The following is a 13,803-nucleotide window of genomic DNA, read 5'->3' as shown; positions in this document are numbered from 1 at the left end:
TCCATTCTTTGTCTTGCCTGGTTGAATTTCTCAACTTGAGAAACAATTTATGTGTTTAAAATTATACCTATTTTCTGTTGACATTTTAATACAGTGAATATTTCTTTTTATGAACTATTTTAACTGCTATAGTAGAGGAAACTCTTTCCATTAGATTAAAGCAGTAACACCAAAGTAGGTGTTAGATTACTCTTAGAAAGTATTCTATTGCGGGATATCACAGCTGTTGTTAAATGTACCGTAAATGAAACTGAGTGTAATTCAGTTGCTTGTGTATCTGTAAATGTACTGATACTAAAACAGTAATTATATAAAGCAGTGTAGTTTTTGCTTTTTATCTCTGGGGATATTTTCAGTTCTGTGCATGTAGATTTAGCCCTTTGACTCTCACTGAAATATAATTTTAATTTTTGCACTAATTTTAATTTTTGCACAGGAAATCTAGCAAATATGCTGCTAGATAGCAAAGAGCTGCTAATCAGAAGTTTTTATTGTGCGTAGGTTTTTTTTAAGCAGTTTGTTTGGTGGGTCAGAGCATGAAGGAACACTGCGTGGGAAAAATGTGACATCAAAACTGATATCTATGTCAATGCTTATGCCATCTCTGCAACTTTATCACCAGAAACCTCACACAGTTTGACATTTTCAGAGTTTGTCTTGGTGAATAAGCTAATAAATTGAGGGAAAAGAATATCAGGGGAAAAGTAGAAAAACATTTAACTGCAGCTTTGAGCTGTTATAGGTCTAAATTAATGAGTAACTGTTCGGAAGAACAAAGGAATGTAATTGATCCTCAGGTCTTGGAAATGGTAATCTCATAATCTTAGCAAAGATATTTGGGGTTAATGTTCTTTTTGTTGCCACTGTTTTTCTTGTGATTGTTCTTCGTGTGCTCAGTTTTACTCTTTTTCCTTGAGATTACTTCTTTCCTTCTTTGGACATTTATTCTCCATCTTTGTTCCACTGTTCTTCACTCATTCTACTGTATTTGCCAAATTAGCATTTTTAACCTACAGGTCAAGGTCTGGATGTGACACTAGGATCTCTTAGATTCTCTCAGGTTGACTTGATCTACGATGCAAGAATATACACTTTAAAAATAAATATTGCATGATGTAAAACTTGAATTTATATTGCAGTGAAACTGCAGATTTATTAAAGTGTTGAAATAATCTGTTGCCTGACGAGAAGCTTCATGTGCTTCCTCTAAGGTGCTCCATCCTTGGGGTGTTTGTCTTCACAGACATTGCTTGTAGTAAAATCTGGCAGCTTTCAGTCAGCCATGACTGTCTAGTTCTCTACTGAACTTTCATCCTGGACTGTCTTCAATTTGATATCTCCTGAATCTCACTGAAAGTTTGGTTTCAATGGAATACCAGAAAGTGTTCTTAGAAAGCTCTCCTAGTGGTTTTGTATCTTTATTTTCTCGTGTCAGCTTTCATGATGTTGCTAAAGATGGTGGTCTTGAAGTTTGGCTTTTCTGAAGTTCTTACGTCTTTTTTGTTACCTGTATAAGTTTATTGGTGTGCACTTCATTCCTTCTCCACATTTTTTGACATTCTGTACAGATCCTATGGGACTTCAATTTCTTTTCTTTTGCTACTGTCTTGTCTTGGAGTGATGTCATCTGTAAACATTAGCTCAGCAGCCTTTTCTGTGCTGTCTCCTCATTGAATTAACTACAATCTGCTATCTCTTATGCTTGATCTGACTGTCACCTTGAGTGACAGAATTTAAATGCAGTTCTCAATGTCCTCTGTCCCCACAAGTCCTCTACTTATCTCCTTGAACACTGGACAACAACATTACTAACTCTTTTTTTGTTCCTTATACAGTAATTGGTTGGTCATTGACTTGGACTTCTTAAGTTGTTATATTCTGAGTTTCCTTGTCTGCACACTGTCTGCATAGTATCTGAAAAGTTCTTCCTTTTCTGGCCAAACAAACAGAAACTGCAATATTGTGCAGTTCTCCTCATCTTGTACCTTGATTGGTACTTAGTTATGGTCTTGGGTAGGTTATACAGCATAGGTCAAATTTGTTAAGAATTTTGGAAAGGGCATCTGTCCTCTCCTCTTCCTTTCCCCTTGGCATCCTCTGTTGGTCCTCTGCTGTGTTCTGCTTCTGAATGGGATCAAATCTGCCTGGTTTTCTTTGCTTTAAAAGTGTTGCGGGGTTATTCTATCTACTATCATCAAGAAAATTTGGCTATATCTACTTCATCACCTATTTGTATTTTTCTAGTGAGCACTTTGTTCTATTCATAAATGTTTGCAAAGCTACTTCATTACTTGCTTTGAAATTTCTCACAGTCTGCTATCCTGTTGAAAGTTCTTAACTGTAGTGCCTTTTAACGCTATGAAGACACATGTGAGATGTTGACGCTGTCCTGTTAAATAAAAGAGTATTACCTCATTGTCCTCATGTGCGTCTCTCTACATCTGATGTTTGTTTCTGGGTAGGGTTTTAAGCTCTGTATTGAGGAATCATCTTTTCCGTTTCGTGTTCGTGCATTGCCTAGTGGGGGGAGATGCTGGTCTATGACTAACACCTTTTAACTAGTTGTAAGGAGTGCTGGTGTATAGGAGAAAAAGCAGCTTCATGAATGTGGCTACTGTTAACTGTGGGTGTAAGATCTGCTGCAGGTCTTCTAGTCATGTCATGCTTTTTATATGTTAATCCTTATGAGAACTGTTCTGGAACTTGTGTGTGTGTTAAATTACGTCTCTTTACTATTTCATGAAATGTTTCTATAACTAAAGAAATAGCTTGCTATGTAATAGATTCACACACACCTGGGTTCTCATTAGCTTTGGAGCAAAATTGAAAATAACTTCTTTTGTCTTTAAATCTTCTTATTTTCTGGTTCACAGAATTAAAAGGAATTGTGTTTATCATCCAGAGTCAAAGTAATTCTTTTCATTCCAAGAGAGCAGAAGACCTAAAAAGAGATATTTTAAAACAGGCTGCACATCTGGGAAAGGTATGTTTAGATAATATAGATTGCACCTTATTATGTATGTTTTCTCTAATTTTACTAAAAAGATAATTTTCTATTGTGCCTTTTTTCAAATCCGTTTTATTCCTTTTGTCAATTGTCTTCTGTGTGCTTATAAGAAAACTGTTTCAGTGGGTATTTTCTGTTTGTATGCTGTGATTTGTCACTAAATTTTATTTTGAACTAGCTACCTTTTTGTATAAAACAGTTGGTTTTGTTTAGATGACATTTGATGCAAAAGTGATAAGATAGACTTTGAAGAATACAGTTTTCCAATATGACTGTAGTGTGGTTTTTTTATTTAAAAAAAATCATTTACGTAATAATTAGAATGATTTTAGGTGAATACTTAATTTTATTAGAGCCAATGAAGGTGCTGTAATGTAGATTTTCTTGGAATTTCATTGCACGACTGTAGCATTGTGGCAGTAGAGCCGCAATGTCGGTGGACATTAAAATCATAGCACAGGATTCCCTACTTCTGACAGCAATAGTCTTCCATGCCACTCTTGCCTGCCTCGGTATTAGCTCCCTCTCCAGTGCAGTACCTTCCCTAACTACTCCTTGTTTCTCTGCCACCCACTGACCAAAATGCGGTATGAAGGCCTGAACTCTTCATCCAGTTATCCATTAACACATCATGCCATGTGCAGTTCCTGGCCTTCACCCTGTGCAAGGCTGGTGAATCTGCTGCTGTGCCAAACCCCACTGCAGACTGAGCTTTTTGCCTCTCACCTGCTGGTGGCCAGGCTGGCCTGGGAGCCGTGTGTTGTACAAGTCTGGTTTTGACTCAACACTCTATGAAATTTTACCTACAAGGCTTCAGCCTAGAGAGAAGAGGTTTTTAAGAGACTTACATTGCAAGTTAAGTGTACATAAACAGTGTTCAATTTCCTTTGTCTTCAGTAAAAATAAGAAAAAAGTAAGAGGGGCATACATCCCCTGATATGAAATAGCTTGCTGGGAGGTTATTGGACCTATTTTTCAATTCCAGGTTCTTTGTGGTAAAGGAAAAACAAGTCCAATTTAAGTGGTCTTATGTATCTTGGCCTTGGAGTGCCTAAATCAGATTCCTGGATGTTTTAGGCTCCATTTATCCAAGTTTGTCAAACCTGTTGTAATTAAATCCATTCTAAATGCAGGTTTTAATCCCTTAATGAAATCAGTCATGTGAACAGACTTTGTTCTGCGAAGTTCTACTCTTTCAGAGTCCTCTTTGGGATTGAGACAAGTGTTCAGATACAGTGTGTGCGGAGAGGATTATGGCTTCAGTTGTTAAAAACAAGGGATTTAGTTGAGTTCTGTAATTGATGTTGGAGAATATGAATGACGAAAAGACCAGTAAGTGGAAGTATAAATAGTTTCAGTGAGTCAGGAATATAGGCATGCTTTATGAGAGAGAGGTAAAATCTTTTTTTGTAATCAAACAGTTGTACTTGTGAGTAGTTCTGCCTTGAGCAAGTTGAACGGCCTTTTAGAAAACTTCATTGTCTAATTAAGGAGATTCCTTTATGGGAATGCTGAAATAGCAATGCTTTTCCAGTATTAAGAGGTATCTCTTAAACATGGCATCTTGGAGAAGCAGTGATAGAAAGACATTACACCAAAAATCTCATACCTGAAATCTGGGAAAAGGGGAAATGTACAGGAAAAAAAAATGAACATAGCCAGCATGTACTTGGTATGTCTTGATAGTTTTTGTCAACTCGCAATTCCACTGTAGGCCACTGTGAGGCATGACCCAATAATACTAATTATGGAGAAGGGACAAAAGTGCTCTGAAATCCCGCACATTTTAAGGTCACACTTTTCATTAAAAAGGATATATATGAAATTATTACTTTCTGGCAAAGGAGGTTAAATCCTTGTGTTTTAAAGGACAACTGCTGTATAGAAACAAAGGACTGGATCAGCTGAATCATCAGGTTCACTTGCCTGTTGTCACAGAACGAAACGATAGCTGTTTAGTCCATAAGGATTCATTAGTTATTAGTTTCTGCTCTTCTAAAATCAGAAGTGGAAGCCAGCTGCTAAATCTGTGTTATTTAATTAAACTAGAATATCTGCCTGCTTTAAAATGGATTAAATCACTGACATTCATATTAACTTTACATTAATCTTTACAAGTAATTTTCCATTTATTTTCTTTCACTGTGTACTTAAAACATTTTTTTTTCATGTGAAACTAATCTATAATTGCGGTCACCAGTAGGTGTCAGTATTGTGTTCATGCTGAAAAGCATATTCCATAGCGATTTAATGAATATTAACCAAAACTCTTGTTAGAACATAGCCATGAAGAAAATTCCCTGAGATTTTTACCAATTTTCTTAATTTTCTGAGATTTCTGAGTGTTTAAGAAGCTCTGTAAACTAGGCCGCCTTAAGAAACACCAAATAAGGAAGCTGTCAGAGTGTGAAATGATAGTATTTGGCACTGTTTTGTTTCTATCTTCTTAAAAAATTGAAAACCATGATTACTTTTTTGGCTGTTACACTTAAGACTAGAAAACAAGTAAAATACAGTTTTTGAAAAATGATAGATTTTTGTCTGAAATACTGTTTTAGATGCAGTTAATGCTATTTAATTGCCTGGGATAGTGACATTGTTTTGAAGACAAAGGTCTTTGTATTTTTTTATGAAAACTGGTCTAGTATGCCCTTTTTTTTTCTTTGAGTATTGTACATCCTCAGCCAATTCATTACGTTCAGAAAACTTTCATTTTTCCTGAAAAGCCTAGAGATTTGTGTGTATATTATCCAGAAGAAATATAGCAAATTAGTACTGTTCATTGTGGAGGTAAAAAAAAATGCAAGAAACCAAGAATGTAAGAATAAGGTTTTAAGATTGATACCACAGAGTATTGGAAAATGAAAATGAGTATTACTTCACATCATCTATTATTGATATGTAAGCATGTATGACCTCCATTTTGCAGAAGCATTGTAATTATAATTTGCAGTATTTTCACTTTTAGGCTTGCTTTGCTTTGAGCAAAATCCTGCATTTTGTACCACCTCATACCAATGAAGTTTCACAGGTTTAAACTATCCCTGCATATAAAGGGGAATATTGCTCGTTTGTGAGTTTGAGGACTATTACTGTAGTGACTACTACCATCAGTTTAAAAGAAGCAAGTACAGTCAAAAATATGGAACTGTACATAGAAAACCTCTATATTATGTTGCTTGACTTGCTTTAGTTAATATCTTAATTAAATTTCATAATATTGTTTCTTTGTCAATCTCCCAATTTCCAGTTTGACTAATGTGAAAATAGGTGACAAATGTTAGGAGCATTCTACAGTTGTTTTCTTGTTTATTTCAAATGATTTTGCAAAATCCTGTTTCCTAAAGTGCAGCAGGAACAAAAATGATCAGAAATCCAGCAGGCCTGTGCCAGTGGTCTGTGCCTCAGAACTTCAGTCTCTGTTATGTTACGGGATCATGCCTACAGAAGGCTCCGTTTTTCTGCTTCCAACCCAAATTGACTGTAACTCACTATCCTAGCTGCTGCATCTATAAATTTGAAAAGCCGCTTGGTGCATATCTCAGCTCTATTCTATTATGTCATTAGATTCATGGGCACAATATCTGTTGCCAAAATGCCAATTGTTGTTAGACATGGCATATGTCCTTTGAAAATCTGTTATTTTTAATTGCCTAGGCTGTACTGATGGCAGTATTGCACTATTTCAATAATATGGAAGATTTCTTTGTTAAAGTTTTGGAGAGAGAAAAAAAAGTGTAATTGCTTGAATTTTAATGTATATGTGCTAAGCCATCACCATATTCCTATCTGAAATGATCTGTCTCCAAATTGTTCCTGCTCATGTTCTGGCCATCTGTGAGAGACTACTTCCAGGGAATTTGTAGATTGTGTCTTTTTTTTCTTAATTTGCCAGTGAGGCATGCATTCCCTTTCTGGGTGAATTAATGTGTTCTGAAGTTCTTCCTGGCTCTACTTCCACATCTGATTTCAGATGCTGGAGTGAAGCTAGCTGAAGTTTTGTTGTCCAAAAGCTTCTTTAAATATTCCCGTGTTGTTGTTTTTATACTATTCCCATGATGAATTCTGAGATCCATATCTCACCTGAGATTTTTAAATACTATCAGGCTATGATGGAAACAACTCTGAAAATGTGTCTAGGTTTTTCTTGGGCTGTAGTAGTTCTTTCCTTATTTTATTATTTGTTAGTTGTATTCCACAGATGAACAGGCATAATTTCTCTTCCTGACCTGCAACAAGATCTATAGTTAAAATTTCCCAATGGTTCTTGCAGTAGGTCTGAACTAAGCTGCTACTGTAAAGCTCACATGCATGTTAACAATGTTGTGGTTATAAAATTTAGTGGAAGGATTGCTCATGCACTGCAACGGAGTTATTTTTAAACTGATCTGTATATTTAGACAAAATGTTCATAGACTTAATTTGCTTGAGACCTTTCAAAATTAATACCATAAGTGCAGTGCAATCCATAATATATCTGTTGCTTCAACTTTCAGATTACTTGCTCAAATTCTAGATTCTGGTCTGAAAACCCTGTTTCCTCTCTCCTATAATGGCTTCCCATGCCATGGAAGCTGCTTTCCAGCTGAGACTGATCAGATGATTCATTTTTGGATCTTGCAGTTTTAACAAGGTTTAATTGATTATATTTAAGTGAAGTGTGGGGCTACATCCTGTCCTGTCCTTCCATCTCCACATCTGCAACAGTTTGTCTTTATGGCAAGGTTTTCTACAACATCAAGATCAACTCTATTTTTTTTAATTTGATCAGGTATGTTTTATGCATAACTTCAAATTATTTTATTTCCCAGTGTTATTAGATCTAGTATCTTTTTTTTTGGTAGTAAAATGTTAGTGTGCAATCTGTTTCCTTCCTAACAACAGCTTTCTTTTCTTCTGCAAGGATTTATTCATGTCAAATAAGTCCCATAGCCTCAAGAAACATGCTTATCATCTTATTTCTTAAAATGCTTATTCCTTAATATGTAAGAGTTTATCTTGCCAGGCAGAGGAAAGCTTTTGTTGACTTCATGAAAAGCAAGGCTCTGGCATACCTTCTCCATTAGCTTTCCATCGTTTTTCCCTCTTTGTAGAACAAAAATCAGATGCCAGTCTATGCCAGAGCTCTTGGGGAAGATACTGTCATGTCATCTGTGATGTTAATCTTATATGTCACTCTACTTGGCCCAGGTCTTGCTAGTCTTTTACTGATCAGAAAGACATTTTCCACAGCAAACTGATGAATCTGGCACATGGCTGGCAATAGACTGTGTGAAAGTATCTTGCTGAGATGACAAGTCCTGCACTGCTCTGTGGTGAGGACAGAGATGCTGGTGGGGTACCTGGAGCATGTGGCACTCTTACTTTCTCAAAGAAGTGAAGCCCCTGCAGGGATTCACTCTTGGACTGAAAAAAATAGAGTAATTAGGGAACATGGTATTGCAGTGAAATAGAGGGAGGAAGTTCCAGCCATTGTTGGTGGCCTCCTGAAACCGCACAAATCCTTGTCCAGAAGTTTGGAGCATCGTAGTACCCAGTATGTGTTGCTCTTGTGATGCTTTTTTCTGTTTGGGTCACATGATAGTACTGGTAGTAACTACTAAAAGCCCTGTATTATCTCTGGTTTATGAATAGAAAATTATGGAAACAAGATTTTTGTCCTTTTCTTTCCCCTGCCCCCTGCCTTTAAACAGTATTTAGCATTTAGAGAATGAACACCTAGATATGACCATAGTAGTTGCAGTTTCTCCTAAACTTGCATATATGTACCTTGCACAATTTAGATTTCTTGTTTAAAAAAGACAGAAATCAAATTGGTGGATTAATGTAGTGTTTCAGACTTGCTCTCATTTTCAGATTCCTCTATAAAGTTTAGTTGAACCTTCATTCTATCCAACCTTTCTTCTCTCCCCCCTTGCCTTTGTTTTGCTTGACTTCTATTTGTAACATCATCCAAAACTTTCATATGTATACTTACCTTCCAAGTCTGTCCATAAAACTTCACTTCTATTATGTGGGTAGAGCTTGAGGTATAAAAACCTTGTCTCTAGTAAGTGTGTGCATTTAAGTGGTCAGTGTATGAAGTTCATATTTCCCCTTTCTTATCTATATTAACATCTGCATTTGTTTGTTTTCTGATATATTACTTATTCTGCTTACATACATTATCTGATATTAGCATGTTCTTGGTCATTTTCTTTCCTGTTGAGTCCATAGTTTGTCTTCATAATGCTTCATTTCTTTTAGGATTTGCATTTTAAAATTCAACTGCTCATTTTGGGGTCTCAATATTTGGGTGCTCAACTTCTGAAATGCTTCTGAACTCTGATCTGTTGAAGGGTGAGGTGCCTCTAAGTTCTGATCATCAAACCTTTTGAATGTGTTTCAGGAAAAGTGTACGAAATTACTACTTGATTTTGAAAATGTATTTCAGAGTTGACTTGAATCTGTTCGAGGTCATGTTGCAGGAGTTTACAGATTTGACTTCTGCTTTATCTTTGCTTTCCTCCAGCTGTTCTCTTAGCTTTTTGTTTTACTTGTTTGATCTCTGACCTGATATGCCCTTGCTTCTCATTCTGCAAAGGTATCAGAATCCTTTTGACTATTACTAGGCTTTATTATCAGCAAAATTGATGTCTAGCCCATTAACTACTGAAACTAAATGTTACCTACACTGTAATGCTGGAAGGTGAATATGATCATCTTCCCATAATAGATATTCAGTAGATTTGAAGGAATTTGTAGAAGTTGGATAACTCTGCACTAATGAGATCTTTTAAATGTTTTAGTAGTGACAAATGGGCTCCTCTCAGCCCTGTCTTACACATCATATACTGGTTTTATATAGCTCCTTTTCCCAGCCAAATATATGGCAACTGCATTGGCTTTTTTTATGCAGAAAATAGGACCTGTCACCTCACAGAGATGGCTTCTCATGTCAGGGCAAAATGTATACATGAAATTGGGAAGTTTAAAGTGCTTTAGGCAAAGGTGCCTCTCTCAGCTTCCTCTGCAGCTATCTCTGCATACATAGTAAGATTTGAACAAAGCCATTTCACTAAGGTATATCTTGTAGTAAAGAACAAGAGATGGATCTGAAGTTTCTCTTCCATTGTGACTGCTGTCTGCTGTGTTAAAATTGCTCAGTCATCTTTGAATAGAGTGCCATATTCACTGCTCTCAAGTATACATGAGACTAGAATTACTAAATCATCAGATTTAAACCCTTAAAATCAGTACCTGTTGACACTGTTCTTGTAAATTCTCCTGAGCATCTGTACTAGCACTGGAAATACATTTACCAAATTCCTTGCCTTGTGGAAGCTTCTTTCTGCTTTGCTGTCCTCTTCCTTCTCCCTGTCTTCTTCCTTAGTTAGAAACCATATTTCAGGTTTACTTGCTAAGAGACTGTGGGGGGAAGGGACCTGCTGCCACATGTATCACATTAAGTTAGCTAGGGAGATGACTGTCTCAAACTCTGTCAGTGAAAGATGCTTCAGACTTACTTGTCTGTGCATATAAAAATCTAGTAAGAAGTGGAAATGCTTAAAACTTGCTGTGAGGCTAAGAATGTCCATAGATATTGCAATAAAAGGTTGAAGGTTAATGAGCTTATATTGTTTCCACAGACTAAAGAGAGAGAAGAGCAGAAGACAGAAGTAAACCATCGTCCATTTGTGTGTATGACACATGGAATTTGTATACCATCCGATGCTAAAATAGACTTTATAGATTTTGAAAGGACTATTTGCTAATAATAAAAGAATCAATGGGACCCCATAAATAGCTTAATTTCATTGTTTGAAATGTTTTTATGCATTAGTTCTGATTGAGAAGGATTTTGTTTTTAAGTAAAAACTCACTTTACATGGTAATTGTATCAGCCACAATACTAAAAATCCTATCTTAAACACATTTTGAATAAAGAATCTTCTTCAGGTCAGTTGGCAACATAGTTATTATGGTTCACCATTGATACTTACTTTCATGAATAACAGCTGTGTACTGTATACCACATGTCTGTCTTCTGTATGACTGCTTTTCTTTAGAATTCTTATAAACTGTGAGCTGAGAAGACAGTATTCCTCACTGCTTCTTATCCACACAAGTGAAAAGCAAACAAATGGCACTGTACTGCAATGTATTGTCATTCAAGGCTACTGTCTCATTATACATGTCTCTGGTAGCGTTTATTATAATAAGCACTCAAAACTTTTCCAGGTTTTTCCACATCTTTCTTGTCTTGTTATGAAATTAAGGCTTACTTTGGGATGTTGGTAGTCACGAACTCTCAAAAGAACAGAACAGGGAAGATAAGGAATATCTAGGGGGAAGATAGGGGATTCTAGAGGAGGAAAAAGAAGATGAAATGCAGAGTAAATTGGAGAGAACTTTTATATTGATTGTTCCTTCCTCCAAAGCTACACTTTTTAATTAGCAAGTTCAAAGTCTTGGTTTTCAAAATTCAGACTGTTGCTCAAACTAGGTATTAGACTGACTCAAAATCCATGCAATTATTTTATTAAATCTTGGTTAGCTGAAAGTATAGCAGATCTGCCATACTGCTTATTTGGACTATTTCTACATTAGCAGGTAGTGTGGTGTAATAGGAGCAAACCACAGAGCAGTGTGGTTGTTGCTGAGGAGCTAGCACTCGTGTTACATGACATTTCAAAGGGTTTTACTTTGAACCAGTTCTGTTTTGGTTCTATGAACTGGAGGTCCATTAGCAGTTGCAGCACATCCTTTGGTTTAGTTTCATCCCAAAGGCATACAGTTTGTGCACTCTATGCTGCAAGATAGTGTGGTGACTAGGAAAAAAATGCACAAAAATGGACTGACCTAAACTGAATACATTAATAGTATTAGGAAGTAGTAGGAGCTGCTTTTTGTCTAAGTATCAATCTTGCAATTAGGTTTGACCTTTATTTAGTAAATAAGTCTTTTTTTTCTAGGTATTAAGATTTATGATAATTTTGAAATTGGTCAATACCTCAATGTTGTTCACATCTCAGTAATTACAAGAATGAAATAAATTCTTTTTTTTACATTGTTCAGTTTGAAAAGTCAGGAGTTGACAACTCTATCAGCAAGCACTAATCAAAGACTCCAGACTTAATTTTGATCTTTGAAACATGTAGCCTGCTCTAAATTAAAACAGATGAAAATAGAAGTATTTTATGTTTTTTGAATAGTTGGGGGAGGGGGGCGCATTATTCATTTGTTAATTAACATATAGTTTGAAAAAATAATTTTTTTTTCAGTTTAGTAGTTTCTTGAGTTTTCTCATGTCCTGATCATCTGAATTATGATCTATTCAGGTTTTCATCTACCAGATTGGAGGCAATTGTGCTGATGTCAACACATATTCTGCTCCTGATAATGGAAAGCATAGGCACATTTATAAATTCTTTGTATGACTGTTTTTCAGTTTGCTGCAGGACACTTGTTTGTACCAGTAGTTGAGGAAAATCTTGTGGTATGACATCAACATGATGTAAACCACGGATTACTACAGACCACAGGTGAATTATTTCTTGATCACAAGATCTTACTGGACTTTTTACTACTTTTGTAATTGTGGGAACTCTAGGCAGCATGTTAGCAATTGACAGCATTGTAATATGCATGCTGAAATTTGTTCCCACTGCTGTTGAAGAACAACCAGGTAAAATAAAAAAATCAGTGGCTACCAGCATTTTTCATACATGAAAAAGTTACATTCATGATAATTACATGTGTTTGAGACAGAAATATATTGTAGTAGAAACCTTTCTTTTTGATGAAATAAATTTTTGCATAAGGATTAATATTGCAGCTAACTGCCTAAAAAGTCCCCTCAGATACAAATACTTATTGTAGCCATTTTCCCAGGCAATGAGTTGTTGGATCTAGCGTGCAAGCACTCAGGAGTCAGTGCTTTGGTTATGCATTGAAGTATATTTTCTGGTAGCTAAGTTGTGTTCTGGGTATTTCTATAAAATGAACAGTATGAAGAAGGAATAAAATTACTTCCTCTTCATTAAAACCCTTCCTTTTTTTTTGTCTCTTACCTGATGTTATAGTCAGGAACACTTAAAATCACTTTTTTAAGTTGCAGTTATTACCTCCATGTGATTGGGTAAATGCTTCCATCTTTTCTTTAACATAAGATCATTTGATGACAGACCTATACACAGTGTGCATCATGATTTATGAAAGCAGGATACTGCTGTGGCCTTTCCCTGAACCCTTTGAAACTGCACATAATGTATTATGAAAACTCGGTTCTTTTTTAAAATGACAACCAGGCATCTGAGAGTAGAACAGAAGTAGAGATACTCTCTAATGGAAAATAGTAGATTATTACTCTAGGCTTCCTGAGGAGCAAAAGACAAAATGTCTAATTTATTGGATATTACGCTTTGTTAGAAATATGGATTTTTTTTTAAAGGGTGAAATAGAGCAAAGGTTAAAAAGGTCATGACCATCTTGGAGAAGCTCCCAAATAACTGACTTGTTAAACAGAAACGAGTTACTTTTGTTACAGTTGTATTGTAAAATAGTACTTTAAATCATTCGTGGGTTTTGTTTGAAGGGATATATTAAAATAGTGTTCTGCCTTGGATTCTTGGACTTGATGCTCTGATAAATGTTGATACTTATGTCTTTAAAACATGAAAAATATTTGAAACTTATATTGAAGTTTTTAATATTTAAGCGAATTGTTAGAATATGGAGAATGTGTAGTGTACAGTGTAGTATTTGATGGTGGCAATTCCTAGCAAATTGACTGACCAACTGGGTTTAGTGGTAGG

At 35.8% G+C, this 13,803-nt stretch overlaps 1 protein-coding gene across 1 annotated transcript in view; it reads left to right on the top strand.

The window, feature by feature from the left end:
• Window positions 1-13,803, top strand: part of B3GLCT (beta 3-glucosyltransferase) — a 68,583-nt gene that overhangs the window by 16,901 nt on the left and 37,879 nt on the right. The window contains exon 4 of the mRNA XM_074815885.1: window positions 2,874-2,983. Coding sequence (XP_074671986.1) covers window positions 2,874-2,983 — 110 coding nt within the window. The remainder of the gene's footprint in view (window positions 1-2,873; window positions 2,984-13,803) is intronic.

This window comes from Strix aluco, chromosome 2 (assembly GCF_031877795.1).
Source record: "Strix aluco isolate bStrAlu1 chromosome 2, bStrAlu1.hap1, whole genome shotgun sequence".
NCBI classification, from domain to species: Eukaryota; Metazoa; Chordata; class Aves; order Strigiformes; family Strigidae; genus Strix; species Strix aluco.
The sequence above is the reverse complement of the archived record's forward strand: the minus strand, read 5'-3'. Positions and strand labels throughout refer to the sequence as shown.